General features: G+C 30.1%; 1 protein-coding gene across 2 annotated transcripts; it reads left to right on the forward strand.

Moving 5' to 3' along the window:
* Positions 1 to 265: 265 nt before the first annotated feature.
* Positions 266 to 12,467, forward strand: LOC143193825 (uncharacterized). 2 transcript variants are annotated; one of them, XM_076400232.1, is made up of 6 exons: positions 266 to 459; positions 511 to 649; positions 2,565 to 2,723; positions 8,678 to 8,964; positions 9,052 to 9,347; positions 12,192 to 12,467. In XM_076400232.1, exons 1-6 carry the CDS (start codon positions 301 to 303, stop codon positions 12,418 to 12,420), a joined length of 1,269 nt encoding a protein of 422 aa, XP_076256347.1. In that variant the 5' UTR covers positions 266 to 300; the 3' UTR covers positions 12,421 to 12,467. The 2 variants fall into 2 exon arrangements, with proteins under 2 accessions (XP_076256347.1, XP_076256355.1); XM_076400240.1 differs by having other exon boundaries at positions 511 to 643.
* Positions 12,468 to 18,112: the final 5,645 nt, after the last annotated feature.

Raw genomic sequence — 18,112 nt, forward strand, 5'->3', positions numbered from 1 at the left:
TCGAACTAGTATATACTTGGGCATAAAGTATTACCGTAAATATGGTAGGATCAGCAAGTTGTAGTGTATTAAGAGCTGTACATTGTCGTTTAACTAGCAGATGGTTTAGTTTGGTTAATAGATATTGTACTAATTTTTCTCTATAAATGTCTATTCAATAAAGCTGAAAAATAATAAGTAATTAGTTAAGGTAGCTTTGTTGTCTTTGTTTGCTAAAGTACACCTTGATATTCATATATGACTTTGACTAATATGTCATAAAATATTTTTTGTTGTTTTTTTTACTTGCGCTTTTTTTGTATGAATTTTTTTTTATCGAGATTTTGGACTATTTTTTTAATCATGTCGCTTATTAGTCATGAGAAGAGAGTCGACCTGGACTTTTCGGATTGCAGGCGACATAGTTTTTTGCCATCGGATTGGACTGAGGATAGACAAGATCACGTAAAAAATGTTAAAGTATAGAAAAAGCTATTGGGTTGCCTAGTATTATTATGTCAATTTTTTTAGGTTTTAGAGTTTCACGAAGATGATGACTTATATATGTATATGGACAACCCAAGTTATTACAATGAAAAACCTCTAGAACATTTCTGTACAGGTAGCAAATATTTAGGACAGTGGAACAGATTAGGCATTGCTGGTAAAGGTAAACAAAATCATTTACAACTTATTTTTTCAGCATTGTGATGTACTATTTAGTAGGCAAAATTATTATATGTTTGTTATAATTATTGATTTTTCAATTCAGTTTTAATTTATATAATTCTTGACATTATTCACCCAATAACACATCTAAGAATTTCCCTGGATAATAAGTATAAACATTTATATAGTCTATTTAAAGTTTATTTATATATGCGTTATCGAAATTTGTGACGTCAAAACGTCGCAATGTTGCCGCATCAACTCTGAATTTTAGTTCAATTTGGCTTTGATACACAACAAAATTGTAACCTAAATAAAATAACAAAATTACTGTTATGAAATGTTATCAAATATAATCTATTTTAACATTATAGTACATCTAATACATATATTATCGAAATACTTAAAACTACAATTAAGAACACAGATTTGTAGATTAGAGTTTCTAGGCATATTTTTATGTAGTGGTATTCAACTAATTTACGATTATATATAAAAGTAATGTATTTTACTTTCATTCGAGATCATATTTACATTTTTACGTTTAGGTCTTGTTTCCTTCGATGGTGTGTTTACTTTTCAAGTCATCTTGGTTTACTGTTTATTTTATTTATTCTGCTACTACCTGTGTACACCATTCTTGAGAAAATTAATAACTGAATTATGTCTAATGCATTTACCATATGTACAAAACAGTTAGAATTCATTCTTTCCTCATACATTCTAACCTAATGCGCATGTTTAATTTTGAACAACTACAATCATCTGTCATTACGTCTGTGTACACAAATCTTTACGCCCTACAATACCATTCTCTACAGTTATATTCTATTAATTATGTGTATACCTTTAGTTGTTTCCACTCTTATCACTCTGTCTCAGGAATTTCTAGCATTGCACGGCGTTATCACATATCCTGAAAGTTTGCTTTAGTCAATTTCATTTTCCGACTCACTGTTCAATTGAATCACTGAACTGTTAATTTATAATCTGCCTAAAACATGTTCACGATTGCCCATTTATCAATTACTTCCTCTGTATGTCTTACTGAGTTCATCCAAACCGAAGATGTTATGGTTGACAATGCTTTCTTCCACATATCCAAATAGTTCTTAATGGAATATCCTTATCGACCAGCAAGTCTATAATAATAAGTATTTTTTATCAACAATCTTTGCTGTCGATTGGAGGAAATATACAGTAATAGGGAGGAAGTCGTAATACTATGTGACTATATTGATCAGCCATCTAATCTAATGTATATATTTTTTCGGGATTATCTCTGAAAAAATATATTGCACAAAACGCAATGAAAAATTTCATTTATATTTGATTTAGTTCAGTTTTTAGTATAGTCTTTTAGCATATATATATATATATATATATATATATATATATATATATACATATATATATATATATATATATATATATATATATATATATATATATATATATATATATATATATATATATATATATATATATATATATATATATGCTAAAAGAATGATTTAACGTATGAAATATATGATAACCAATAGATGAATTTAACGTATTGTTCTTCATTTTGTAAGCGATGTTATTCACAATAGTCACACTAATATTTAGCACAAGAGCAACACGCTAAAATAATTTTCAATAAAATTACAACAACTTATATTATTTAAAATCATCAATTAACAAATATATCTAACGGAAATTATAGTCAAAAAAGGCCTCCATTATCTGGTTCCTTTTCGAAATATTTTATCAAAGCTGCAGTCAATTTGTGACCCTGACTATCTATTGTTTTCGGCATTGTAAAACTATGTGATATCATATATTACGAGCGATTTAAAATTTATCAAAATAACTAAAGCGCTAAAATGACGCGAAAAAAGCGCTAACTAATATTTTGGATTTGATTTATATAGGTGTATACAGATATCCTCATGGAACTATATACGATGGTTATTTCAATAGAAATGGAGAATTTCATGGAAGCGGAATATTGATTTACCCCAGTGGACAAAGAATTGAAGGTATATGGAGAAATGGTAAACTCCAATCAGATTGCACCATTGTAACAAAAGGTATGTATAATAAATACACTAAAAGTATATTTAATCATAGTGATAATATGACAATATCATCGACATGAATAAAAAATTTCTAAAAATGTATTAATTCAATTTACCATCTCCTTTACTTCAATTAAATGTAATTACTATAATGTTATTTTTACTAATTCTCACAATACGTATATGCTTATTTCTATTAATCTAGTTTAATTAGAATATATTTACTACATATTAAATATGTTTCATTAATAGTCTATTATTCTGAATAGTTATGTAATAACTGTTTTATATTTGTCAATATGATGTTATATAGTGCGATGAATACCGTCTAGGTTGTTCAAAAAAAGTCTGTGTTTTTAGCCTGGCTGTGAGAAGTGATCAGTAGGTCACTTCACATTTTTCCGGTAAAATAAAATGAATGTCAAGTAAAAGAAAAGTTTTCCTTTAAAAGCTACAATTTATTGATTTAACCGGAACCAACTTAGTACTTATCAAAAAAGGAACAGCTTAACGAGCAATTAAGACAAGTTCACGTCAGAATGGCATTATTCCGCAGAAAAATTCCTTGGCACTGTTTAGTGTAGTTCGGGCAAAAGTATAGTGGTTCAGGTTGTCAACGTTACCAAAGGTGGTCAAAATCCTCCTAGCCCTCAACTATTAAATTTAGGACAAATATTGAAAACCAACTAACAAAACTGCAGTTCTGAAACACCCTGTACCATCACCAAGGGAGGATTGCAGTAACTGACATACCAAAACTAAAAAAAATTATTGTTTGGTAAATAAACGAGGTTATTAGTCTGACTATGATGTGTGATGACTGAAATAGCTTAAATTAAATTAAATTAACATATTTTATTTAGGGTTCGACATATTTTTTCACTTACTTTTTCACTTCTTTAACTTATTTATAGATTTAATCAGCAACTATAGTTAAAATATTTTCTACTAAACTACTTAGTGTTATAACTTTTAGCTTGTTCGAATACATTTTTTTATTTGAGTCATTATATTTCTAGCATTTAAAAGTTTGGACTTTCCTCTATTGTGGCCAAACTTTAACATATCTTAAAAAAGTTGTACAGTGGCATTAAATCAACTAACGATAGTAAAATATTGATTGTTTTGAATGAGATAAAATATTCTAAATTTTAAAAAATATCCACTAATTAACTTCAGCATCTAATAATACAAATGGTAATATTTTCGTCATTCGTTTCAAACTTTCTACATCAATTTATTATATGAGCTTGTAGATCCATAAATCAAATTTATATATATATATATATATATATATATATATATATATATATATATATATATAATTAAAAAAAATATAAATGAAATAAAATTAAATAATAATTAGGTAAATAAAAATAATTAAATGTGGATATCAAAATGGCTTTTGTGCAAATATAAATGACTAAAAAATAAAATTTAATTGAAAACATGACATATTTCGTGGCATATATAATCAAAACTGTCTATAGCTATTCCCTCATACTGAAAGCGGAACAGCTGAAGGTCTGTGTCTGTTAACATTTTACTTACTTCAACTTTAACACAAAAATGTAACTGCAAGTTATAATTATTTTTATAAAATTGTTGCGAAAATTATGGAATGGATATTTAAGGCAGTTAAATCGTAAATAAAAAGACAGAAAGGAGGATAAAAGAGATTAGGAGATATTATGGTAAAATCGAGATATTAAAAAGACAGCATCTATTAACAATATAATAGAACAAGCATGATAATCTCTTGTCTATAAAATCAAGCTCATCTTGTTAGTCTAAAAATTGTATTATATTATTTAGTATTAATTATTGCCTTTTATTAATATCCTTGTTGAAAATATTATCTCCGTTAAGGTACCTTAAGCCAAAATATTGATTATAAATATCTTAACCAATATACATTTCTTTCAAGTAAATGAACCACTTTAAAATAATTGTTTTAAATCGTAACGAGAAGGATGGAAATGAGGAGAAAGACCATTACCATTGCCTCATTCGGACACATTGTGGACTTTCAAATAATAATAATAATAATAATAATAATATATATGAACACAGATGCTTTATATAAATAATTATATATGTACCTGGTAAAAGAAATGCTAAGTCCCACACAAAAATACTTAATCTAGCTAACTTGGGTTGTTCCTTCCAAGCAAAGCTACGTCTGGTTTTTTCGCGCATACACTGGATATGCAACACTTTTGAGAATGAAGACACATTATAAGGAAATAATAATGAATGTATTTAAGGCACAAAAATGCTGATCGTACTTTATTTGAGACACACAAAAATGGCGTCGTAAACAAACTGAATCAAACAATTGCGTTATAGAAATGAGCCAACCAAATGTCTTTATAAATAAACCAATCCAAAAAGTTGTCTCAGAGCCAGCATTGAATGGACCGCGTAAGACATTTCCTCGGTTTTGCCTTTTTAAGTAAAACGTGTATCTATACTCTATGCCAACATGTAGATGAAACATTTTTTTTCTGTCATCTGTCAATGCCAAGCCTAGAGTCCAAATAGCACCCTATTTAAAAATAAAATAGTTGGCCCAACCTATACAAATATCAGCCACTGCTTAACTAAACGCAACTATTAGGAATAGTAAGATTTAATTTTAAATATAAATTTGCTAATAAATCAAGCATTTTTGATATGGTCACGTCGGTTATAGATATACGAACATTAATATTTCATTCGCGGTCACGATGCACCATAAAAACCCTTCTTCTGCCTTGGCCAAGAAGGAAGTTACCAGAGACAAACGATTATATATTGCATTTTCGAACAACGGGTGCAGCAGGGATTTTCCTTTTGCATATTTTCTGTGGCGCGAAAGAATAATCGTTCGAATAACTTACACGTAAACGAATTCATTGGTTACAATTCAATATATAGATGCTCTTTATGTATATCTGCAATTTGTATAACATAATGTTTAGGTCACATACGAATTTCTCACATATATAATGGCATTCCTCCCGGTTATTTTCCTTTGCGAATGTTCAGGTCCCTTAGTTGATCTAATTGCAATTACATTACAAGAATTCTTAAACGGTATTGGTTGATGTACAGATGGTTATTTGTTATAAACGTTCAAAGTTCTTTGTCTTTTGATTGAATTATATTAAATATATTGTTATTATAATTAGAATTGAATGCACTTAAATCAGAAATATATTTATGAAAGTATGCATAAATATTATCGTTATATTTTGCCTAGAATTCTGACCATTTTTTTCACCTTATTCACTGATCATATAAATCAAAATATTTTCCATGATTTTTGCAGCTTCTCCCATTTTGCAGCAATCCGTTCATTAAAGCATTTACACAGTTCCTAATGCATAAGGACTACTTGTTCGAACAGCAATAATGTGTTTTCACAACTCTTGCAGCGTCAGTCCCAGCGTTGTCATATAAGAGGATGACTTTTTGTATGTTACTCGCTATTTTGATATTTTTTAAACCTCGACGTGGAATATGTTTTGTTACGTTTGGTTGTGTGTTTCACACGATTTTACAATATGCACAGAAATACTTTATAATCATGAATATTTCTCTTTGATGTTGATACGGATAGTTGCCCTAGACTAACCCATGATTATTGACACTTGAAATTCTTGTAGAAAATCTATCTTTCATCACAATATGCTACAACAGTCTCTAATTCTTTGGTAGTTAAGCAATGAAATAGCTAAGTTGAAAAGTTTTGGATTCTATTGGATGTTTCTCATCGCATGTAAATAATTAATTAATCAAATGCTAAGCTGTCTGAAAGTTTTTGAGAGTTTGAACCGGAGTTTTATTTATTTCAATGTCAAGTGAATAATGTCGAATATACAATTTTGAACGTCGATCAAAATATACGCAAGCACATAATATATATCATATTATTCTATATAATAGTATATAAATAGCTATTACAAAATAGTCTTTGTGTGTGCAAATTTTAATAATGTATTTTTATCAACAATATGACTCATGCATTATAATGAATCATAAATGTATAATGACCCATCTGACTATTAAACTCATCTGATCATTGAACTACTACATAATAGTAATTTATATAATACAAGTGAATTACGTAGGCATTTCCTTTGAACAATAAATGATAACTCCTAAGTAGCTTAATAAGAAACAAAAAATAGGATTTCGAATGTCTCTCTCTCTTTAGATATATTTTCCTAGTATACTTCACATAGAACATGTCAACTGAAAAGTCCCCGGCCTGACACGTTTAGTTAGTCCTAAGCCTCAAAAGATGCGTGTATAAATTTGACAGCTGTTGGATCATTAGTTCGTGAATTATAGCATTGTGAGTGAAGCAACTTTTGTTACTGTAAAAAAATGGATAAAAAGGAATTTCACGTGTTGATAAAATATTTCTTTTTGAAGGGAAAATATACAGTTGAGCCAAAAACTTGGCTTGATGCCGAGTTTCCGGACACTGCCCCAGGAAAATCAACCATCAAGGATTGTCATGCTAAGTTTAGACGTGGTGAAATGAGCATCGAAGATGGTCAAGGCAGTGGACGCCCAAAAGAGGTTGTTACCAACGAAAACATTAAAAAAATCCACAAAATGATTTTGAATAACCTTAAATTGAATTGAATGAAATATAAGACACTCTAGAGATATCAACTGAATGTGTACAACATATCATTCACGAATATTAGGGCAATAGAAGGCTCTGTGCAGAGTGGGTGCCGCGCGAGGTCACTTCTGACCAAAAGCAACGACGAGTTTATGATTCGGGGCAGTGTTTGAAGATGATCAAGCGTTATAAACCCGAATTTTTGGGTTTGGTTTTTGTGACAATGGATGAAACATGGCTCCATCATTTTACTCCGAAATCCAATCGATGGTCAACCAAGTGGACTGCACACGATGAACCCGCTCCAAAGCGTGGGAAAACGCAATATTTGGCTGGCAAGGTTATGGCATCCGTATTTTTGTTTTCTAATAGAATAATTCTTATTGACTATCTTGGAAAAGGAAGAACTGTCGACAGCGACTATTACATAGTGTTAAAAAAGTGCTGCTTCACCAAGACAATGCACTGTGTCACAAGTCAGTGAAAATAGCAGAAATCAATGAGTTTGGGTTCGAATTGCTTCCTCATCTACCCTATTCTGTAGATCTGGCGCCCAGCGAGGTTGTTTCCTTTCCTCAGATCTCAAAAGAATGCTTGCTGGGAAGAAATTTTCATCGAATGAAGAGGCGGTTGCCGAAACTGAGTTATATTTTGAAGCACAGGACAAATCGTACTACAAAAAAGGTATCGAAATGTTCGAGGGTCGCTATAATCAGTGTATCACCGTTGAAGGGAATTATGTTGTATAAAAAAAATAGTTTTGCCAAAAAAATATGTTTTACTATGGTAGGCTGGGGACTTTTCAATTGACCTGTTATAACACTATTTTTCCTGAAAGAGCAGAGAAAAAACACAGAGAAGTATAATTCAGGATTAAATTACTAAACTTTTTCGGTTCCAAGAACTTCATAAAAAAATCATAATAGTGACCTTGATTTTAATAGATATTATGATAAAGGTAAATGAAACTTTTCTAAAAATTTTTCCTCTTATTTTTAAGTGTACTTATTTTGTAATATTAATTAATATGCCATTTCTATTGTTTCATTAGAAGGTTCGAATTTTCGAATTCCAAGTTCATTTACAATTTTGACACGTTTGTGCCCATCATACGATATACGACATATTATTAGTTGCTAAGAGTCCTATTGTTCAGTAACATCGTTTCTTCAGTTTTTTCGGTTGTTTCGGATAGCCTCGCATTTTCTCTTTACTCATTTGTTTTTTAAGTCACTTTTAGTAACTTACTATGTTCAAATAAAAATTGAACCAAAATATTAATATTCACAAATTTTTGCACTTCTAACAATAGTTTCATGGTTATTTCAAATTCATATATTTCCAGCTGGCGTAGTTATGAATAAACATTATTGCAAAATGCCAGACAGACGATTTCAAATTGAAGTGGAAAATGATTTAAATCCAGTTGGCCAGGAATACTTGACAAATGAAGTACCTCCACCAAGAAAAATACCAGAAGGTTGTTACGATGTCGGTGAAGGAATATACGATCCGAAAATAAAGTCCGTGATTAGTTACAAGACCCCTAAGCGAAGTAAGATGAATGTTAATGCCACCGATTTTAATATATTTGAGGGAGATTATAGAAGACAGTCGAACTTTTCTTCAATGGTTAGTACTAATTTGAGAAAAATTACATTAATTGAATTGAAGTTATTATTTGGTTTGTTTTTGTTAAAATAATGAGAATATTTTCAGGTAGCGTCTCCTAAAAGTGATGACCAATTCGCACGTTTATTGCAAGGACAAATGTATACGGAAGCTACAACTATCCTCTGGATACCAAACGCTACTCAGGAGCAATGGATCCTAAATAATACCCGTAAAGCTTGGGACGAGCCAACCAAATTCAGATCTGATTTATATGAAGAATGGACGAAAGGTGGCATAGCATTAGAAAATTTGCCATTGGATAGCATTTCGTGTGATGTGAGTTTGGAAGCCGATATTTTCGCTAATATACAAATGCACAGCAGAAGATCTGATGCACCGAGGTAAATATTCTTAATTATATATTGAGAAATGATTTTTAAATATATAACTTTGAATTTTTTAACATAAAAACATATACGGATTTCTTGTAATCTTGCTTGGATTGTAATCGTGGCGTGGATGTACATGTATTGTAATTGTAAATATTTTTATAAGCTACAGTAAAAAATCCGACAAGAAATTAGCATCCCAGTCACGCCAGTAACCAGGCTGGGTAAGAGCGAATGTCTTCTGGAATAGTCTCTAAGTTGGTCACTAGCCAGTCGGTAGGCTTAATGATGAGGACCGTGGTTCGGATCCCACATTCCAGTCCAGATAAACCCTAAAATGGAGATTATAAATTATCTTAAAAAACATTCTTTAAAAAGCGTGTAAAGATTGAATAATGATTTACTGTTACTGACGTCCATGTCAATATTGGTGACTAACCAGTAGGCAGGTTTCAAAAATTCCAAAAATTAACAAGTGTGATAGTATAGGTTGTAAATGTACGATACGGTGGCCGAGGTCCTTAGTTCAGAATCTATATTAAGCAGAATTTGTTGAGTCACTAACAAATCGACGAGATTTACCTGACTCTCATCTCAAAAGAATGCTTGCTGGGAAGAAATTTTCATCGAATGAAGAGGCGGTTGCCGAAACTGAGTTATATTTTGAAGCACAGGACAAATCGTACTACAAAAAAGGTATCGAAATGTTCGAGGGTCGCTATAATCAGTGTATCACCGTTGAAGGGAATTATGTTGTATAAAAAAAATAGTTTTGCCAAAAAAATATGTTTTACTATGGTAGGCTGGGGACTTTTCAATTGACCTGTTATAACACTATTTTTCCTGAAAGAGCAGAGAAAAAACACAGAGAAGTATAATTCAGGATTAAATTTTAATTAAATTTAATATTAAAATCTTTTTCCAACTACTAAGTGTAATATGCGTGTAGGTGGGGATATATAAAAATTTCATCCAATATAATAATGAAAAGTTATCTCAAAACAATAATAATAATATTCTTTTAATAATATTCCTTTATATATTATTAATATTTGTTAGCTCATATACTGGAACCCGAAGTAATAGCCATTTGCAAAGAAAGTAATTAATATTCCCAAAATTAAAGTAATTATGCTAAAGTTTTGTAATATTCCGTGAAGTTATCAACATCAAGTGACTTTAGAGCATGCAGCATCGTACCGACGAGGACAGTCTTGGCGATTTAATTATAATTTTATTTAGTCATTTAGGCATGATACTGACTCTAATAAAAAAATAAAAATATAGATTTAAAATGATAATATAACATAGTCAGAATTTAAAAACAAAATATTTCAATTACAAGACGATTACTGAGATTTTATTAGAAATAAAAGCAACAAATTTGAAATTTCGTCATATTAAGTTAAATACCAATAACAAAAAAACGTTAACAAAATCTACGAAATAATAACATCACTAAAGACTTCATAACCAATCGATTGCTGAACCTTTTGGTGCGTTTAGATTTTATTCGGATTATTTATCTTATATTTCACAGTTAAAAATCAGTTTTGTGTTATCGATGGGAAAAAAATATAACAAAAAATTAAATTGGTATTTGTCGAATTAAATAACAGAAATGTATCTTAAATCTTTTATGAGGACTGTACAGTATGACTGGACTAATATTATAATTAAAAAAAAATAGAAAACCTATAGAATTGAAGTCAGTGAGTATTCCAGACACACTATACATGAATTGTGTTATGAATAAATATGAATATGATTAAAGAGTAGCCAATGATACATCACAAATGAGCACAATCACCAGTTGGCTATCACCAATATAGTATCATTGGAATCAAGTGATACACATTGGCTAAGGCGTACATATTTGATAGTATAACTGCAATACAATATATTTTAAATTACATACTCTCGATGATAGATATTTGATTTTTTCCAACTTTTATTATTTTTTTTATTACAAATTACCTTATAATATTTGGTTATATAAAATGCACAATTTGCAAATTTGACGTTCGTTTTAACTATAGCCTTGCAAACTTGCGTACCTAGCATAAACATAAAAGGACCTGCAACTGTAACACTTTATTAAGTACTTTACAATATCTGGGCTTACACATGCTTTAACTTATTAAAGTGTCTTAGACTTTATCTGACTCTTAGACTATATCTCTGCTTAGTTTCTTTTATTTTACTTGATTTCAGTAACAACATTTAGGTTCATATTTTCTCCATCGTAAATATGAGTTAAAATGTTTGAAACTAGGCACAAACATACCTGGCTGTAAAACTTTAAAATATAAAATCACATTATTCTTGGTCAAGCATAGCTCATTAAACTATTTAAGGTAGAAAAATCTGGATATTTCATATAGTTTTGGCAATCTAAACATGAAGGTGTGTAATTTACACTTGTTGTTTGGGGTTTTACCAACGTATAATTACATTATTGGGCGTCACACATATATATATATATATATATATATATATATATATATATATATATATATACCTAATTACAATACACATTTCTTAAAATAATAATATATAAGAATTCCTGTATAATAACCAGATGATAACTATTAAATGCTACAGCTACAAGAACTAAAGAATCTGTGTGAAGATCATTAAGAAGTAGGCAATAAAGCAATTACAATGGGTGTAACATTTCGGTACTCTATTGCTTTGTTATGTATTAATAACTCAGATTTACATACGATCAATAAACTTTTTTAAAGTTTAGACAATCTTTCTTCATTTTTTCTTCATGCATCAATTCATTTACGTTATTTTGATAATAAAAAAAACATTTTGTGTATTGCTTTTGACATTTTTATCATATTTTAGACTCTCAACATTTATTCAACACCATAAAGTCGAAGAGAATGCTCTTCTACAAGAGATAATGGTTAACGCTTTTCTGCAACATGAATCTACTAACTTATTAGCAATAGAGACGATGATGACTTTGACTGAAAGTCCCCATAATGTTAAATCCGATGAAATAACAACTAAAGAAAAAGAAATTAAGAATGAAACTATTGAAGAGCCCGTTAAAAAACAAGCAAAGAACTAAATTAAGAAGAAACATGTACTAGTAGCCATATTTATATAAATAAAATATTGTATTTTAAATTATCCGAAATATATTATTTCAGATATATTGTATCATTTTATATATTATATATTTTAATAGATGAATATTTTAATAGATCATTGACTTATAACGAGGTTTACAGATTATAGTAAAATATATTCCTTACATATCTTTTACGTTTCTACCAACAGACATATAGTCAAATCAAAAGAAAAGTCTACATACGTGATCTGTCAAAACGTCCCAATGTTGTCGAAGCAAGTCTGAATTTTAGTACATTTTGACTTTGACATATAACAAAATTCTAATGGAAATGAAATAATGAAACAAAAATGATATGAAATGACGAAATTGATCATCTGTATTATAATTTATTTTAACATTAAAGTGCATCTAATCCATATATCATCGAGGAAATTAAAACTATAATTAATTATACAGCCGCAATAATTTATAGGTTAGAGTTGTTTTATTATATTTACATTGAACTTTTTTTCACGCTAGTATAGGTAGAGTTCTAGGCACGTTTTTTATGAAGTGGTACCCCCGAAGGCCTAATCCACCTAATTAACAATTATATATCAAAGTAATAAGTTTTACTTTCATTAGAGAGCATATTTACCTTTTACACTTAGTTCTTGTTTCCTTCAATGCAATGTTTCCTTGTAAAGCCATTTTGATATTACTATATTTCTCCTTAGTTTGTTCTGTTACTACCCGTACACATCTTTCTTGATAAAACTACATTTAACCACTGCATTTTCCTTAATGCCTTTAACATATCTATAAAATTTTAACGAAACGTTCATGTATATTCTGAACAATAACACACATGCTCTTAAAGCTCTCACACTCTCTAGTAATTTCCTTTAGTAAAAGTATATTAATTATACACTGACCTTTCGTTATTTCCTCTTTCATCACTCTGTCTTGGTAATTGTCAGCATTAAATCATAAACCAATATTCATAAAGTTTTATTCTTCAATCACTGTCACTTTCAAAAACACTAACTAAGTGAATAACTAAGCTGTTCATTTTGAATATCCTCCTCGACATGAATGTCTTTTGTAATAATGATAGGCAGGAAGCCGTAACACTCTGTGGCCATAACGTTCAGCAATCTGATCTATCATGTATCTTTAATAAAGCTCATTTCTAAAAAAGTAAATTACATAAAATGCAATTAGATATTTCATTTATATTTACCGAGTAACAATTTAAAACAGTTCATTCTTTAACATGGTTTCTTCAAAACATATTTTACGTACTTTAAGCCATTCCTTAATTGCAGCCTTTGTTGGTGCGCTTGTTGGCGTATTCTCCACCAGTGTACTATGATATGGTGCATTGTCCACAACAATAACTGAAGGAAAGTTCTTAAAAACATGATTTTCAAACCACTACAAACATTAGTTATGTTTCATTTGTCCATGGTAACCACACTTGAACTTGCACCAGCAATAAAACAATTCATGTTTCCAACATGAAGAGCTATATATCTGTAATGAATTATTAATAAATGCTATAACTAACAAAACCTTATAGATAGTTACTCCATCGTTTGCATTCCTTGATTCTTCCTTAATTTTGTTATATGTTTTTAAAAATTGTATTATTTTTAAAGCAATGTCTGGAAGTTCCATTAAACCCCATCATGGGTTACCTTTGCACCACTTAAATCCTATATTAATCAACAGTGTTTGAAGGGATCTTCTACATCCCTCAAATGGCTGTATATCTTTTGGCTTTTTATAGATACTTTTCAGACTAACAACTTTCTCTGAAATAATTGTATTAAATTATGTTTCGATTGAAAAATCTACTTACTGTTTTTATACATTTCATATATTTGATCTCTGAAACAGCTAACATCAAGCTGATCGAGCATCGAATAAGGGCGGTTTGTTTTTAGTGAATTTAAGGTAATATTGTTTTTTTTTAGATATTTTATTGACCGTGCCGGTACTAATATTCAGTGCTGCTGTAAAATGCAACAACACATTTCAATAAGAACCTCGGCGATTTGATATTTATTAAATCAAACCGTTAAAACAACGTTTGCCAGTTTATAACCCGTAATTATAATATTTTGAAGAATTTTACAGATGTTTGATAAATGGACAACTTTTCATAGTTATAGTGAGAACTTCATCATTGGTGAAGGATGTCGAGCTATTAATTAGTAGTAATCCAGCCAGTGATTTGAATGAGAGGACTATCTCAATACCACAATGCTGCTGCCCAAATCATTACAGGCATAAAGGCAGTACGCATCGTAGATTTCTTTTGGAGTCATAAGTGCTAGCTTTGTGAAGATCCCGTTTGTGGACAGTATTATTCAAGTGGGCGTTGAGATCTGCTGTTACTTTTGTCCCTGTAGTTTCGTGTTGTCTAGCTACAACGTTTGTCGGATTCTTTCAATTATAGTGTGCTTTGGGCTTAGCCCACTCTCCATCTTCACCGATGTTCTTTTATCATGTTTTGTTTAAGTACTGTTATGTACTGTTGATACTACCGCTTGTGAAAGATAGTCAGGCGACATCACATGTTTTACCCATTTCTTGTTTTAACAATGACAGAACAAAACGTATAAACGTATTAATTACATAGGAACAATATTGCCAACGTGTAACAAGATGGACTCTATTGCATTCGCTCGTGAAACGTTAAACATCTGAACAATCATACGTTTCACCCATCCCTCGTATATCCTGTCGCAGTATTATATTTATTAAAGTTCCTAAAAATAATGTAACGCGTTCTTTTAGTTAATCATAAAGTATTTCTAATATGTATGAGTAATATTGATATACTCGTATATGTAATAAAGAGTAACTAAAATATATTTCAACCTTTTGGTGAAAAACTCAGTATTAAAAATCAATGTAACAATTGTTGATAGTCTCAATATAAAATACAGTAATCCGTAATTATATATTATGTTAAAAAACAAATACAATGTTAAAACATATTTTTTACGGGAGGTGTTACTCTCTTCCATACGATGTAAGTGTCCAACCAACCAAATTGACTATTCTCTAGATACTCTTCTAATATTGAACCATATTGAGTCATTTTCTAATGTCTCCGTGTTATTCATTCCGTTCATCTTTATTCCTCTTCCTACTATTCTAAGATTGATTTTCGCTGCTTGGGTTTTGTTTTGATGGTATTGATGTCTATATATAGATTTTTATATTTTCATTTTTTATACATCTTTTTGTTTTATACATTTTCTATTCATAGAAAAGTATAAGTTAATAGTGTCTTTAATTTTGTTTTTATAGTGTGCCATTATGGAGTTTCACAATGAATTCCTACATTAACGTGATTCAAGATTACCATAAATAACTTTACTCTTTACAATACAGTTAATGTTCTTAAGTAAGTAACTCAATGCACAGTTAATAAAAATCTAAGGGGATTTAAGAAATTAAACTTTGCGAAAAAACACTAAAAGAGATTACGTGAACATACGAAAAACGTTGAACTACTACAACTACTCGAAAGCTGTATTACTGTAGCTAACTATTGCTATTACTGTAGTTAATATAGTTGTATGTGAACTGGTAGTGATTTAAAACTGTGTGTAGTGCACCAGAGGGAATACATCCGTCAAAAACTAATTAAGTTTACATCTGAAATATTATATCTGGGCTTTAAAAACAATATGAAGGAAAAATGAGTATCCAAAATTGCAGTCACTTCACATCATCAAGATGTATAATGTATTGCCTATTGCAGTTTGCCTAAGTCGCTTTAATATCAGGCAATGTATTTCTTTCCTTTAAATTTAATTTTAGTTAAAAAGAGACACAGTGCTCTCTGATAGATCCGACATAAAAATTGTCAGTTAAACATATTGTATACATTTTTTAAATAATATCTGCAATATTCAAAATATTAAGTAATAATAATTACAGGTTATAAATCGGTAAACATTGTTTTGATGCTTTGGTTCTTATTATAAATTTAAAATAGCTGTTTATTATAACTCTGATGCCATAAATGATGCTGATGAATAAAGGCCGAAGCCAATAAATAGTAATTCAGAAACAGATTAGGTCTCGAGTCACCCTTCTTACCCGTAAAATTCGTTAGAGAATTAAGTATTGATATCATTAAATATTAAGTTGCTGGAGTTTTATAGGAAATATTTATATTTATATGATATTCTGTTCGCGATTAAATTTATGAAATGTATAATAAAAGTGAGTAATTTCTTCAACATAAACATAACTTAATAAAATTATTTCAGACATAAAGGTTACTCTAGAAAGTATCCATAGAAATAGACAGATATGCAGCTCTTTGAAGGATGTAAGTCAACCCCACATATGCTTGCACTTTCGGTGACGTTTATGTATACTTCATGTCATCCACAGATCATACTAGCAAGCAACTTTGACCACTTTGGTCTTAGTTTCTCGTTTATAAAATACCTAAAGATACGAAAATAGAGGAGAATAAAATAGGCAACGATAAATAGATACATAATTAAATAAGTGTAGAGCATAATGAATAGATAATAATATATAGAAAATAATAAACAGAGAATAATGTATAATAAATAATAAACGGAAATTAAAAAGAGAAAACTGAAATATTATGTGAACAAACTCATTATATGATGAATCTCAGTTTGAGCGCCACAAAACAGAGTAAAATAAATTGGATATGAAACAGGTGGTTACTCTGAGCATCGCGTCTTCACAAATGAATCCTTATGAAGTGCTGACATCCCTTGGATTTGTTAAGATATCACATCTGGCAAATACAGCCACCGAAAAACATTAACAATAATTCCAATTTATAGCCATTCGTAGTAATTATTTCTGTTGCCAAGTTTTCGCAAAACCATAAAATCTACAATTAAAAACAAGCGGCAATCACACCTACCTCCTTTACATTATCATTTAAACCTTTTTTTTTAATAAACGACCCGATTTTTTTTAAAGTATATTTTAAAGTCTCCTTTAACCAACTATGGGTTTACCTGGACTGGACCTACAGTTTAACGTGGGTTCCGAACCACGATCCTCAGCATTAAGCGTACCGAGTGGTGAGTGACCAACCCTAGAAATCATCCCAGAAAACATTCGGTCTTACCCAGTCTGGTTACTGGTGTGACTGGAATAATTTACCTTGTCGGATTTTACACGCTTGCCTAGGACAATTACAAATTTTAAACAATCACAAACATACATTTACATACCCCATTAAACATACCCCAGCAGGATTCGAACCCGCGGCTATAGCAATAGTAGCAGGACCATCCTATCGCCTTTACCACTGCGCCACCAAGCCGGCTCGATCCAAAATTTAAAAAAAACTAAATATTGAAATTTCTAGATGGAATTCTAAGCAAAATAAATATTCGGAACGATTTTTGTATTCCTTAAATGTTCAATGTCTTTTTATATGTTTAAAAAAAATATTGAGAAAATATAAAAAAATAAAACTCGCTTTTGCATGATTTAATTAACTAAATAAATTATTTTAACAACAGTCTTCCTCAAGATATGTTCATTAATATTATTATGTCGATAGAATTTACGATTTCAATTTAGATCAGACGAATATAGAGCATTTAGCAACGAAACAATGATTAAAATGAAATCGAAATAAAAAATCGAGTTGCTTACCGATTCTATTTTGAAACGCAGCCGT

Source organism: Rhynchophorus ferrugineus, unplaced genomic scaffold (genome assembly GCF_030347505.1).
Source record: "Rhynchophorus ferrugineus isolate W39M unplaced genomic scaffold, kcgeb_rfMv2 rfM1, whole genome shotgun sequence".
NCBI lineage: Eukaryota > Metazoa > Arthropoda > Insecta > Coleoptera > Curculionidae > Rhynchophorus > Rhynchophorus ferrugineus.

What these genes read in the sequence shown, in the direction of transcription:
- LOC143193825 (XM_076400232.1), top strand. Translation starts at nt 301, where the DNA reads ATGAATTTTTTTTTATCGAGATTTTGGACTATTTTTTTAATCATGTCG. An exon ending in ATCACGTAAAAAATGTTAAA is followed by an intron (nt 460 to 510) that starts GTATAGAAAAAG and finishes CAATTTTTTTAG; the next exon opens with GTTTTAGAGTTTCACGAAGA. An exon ending in AGAAGATCTGATGCACCGAG is followed by an intron (nt 9,348 to 12,191) that starts GTAAATATTCTT and finishes ATCATATTTTAG; the next exon opens with ACTCTCAACATTTATTCAAC.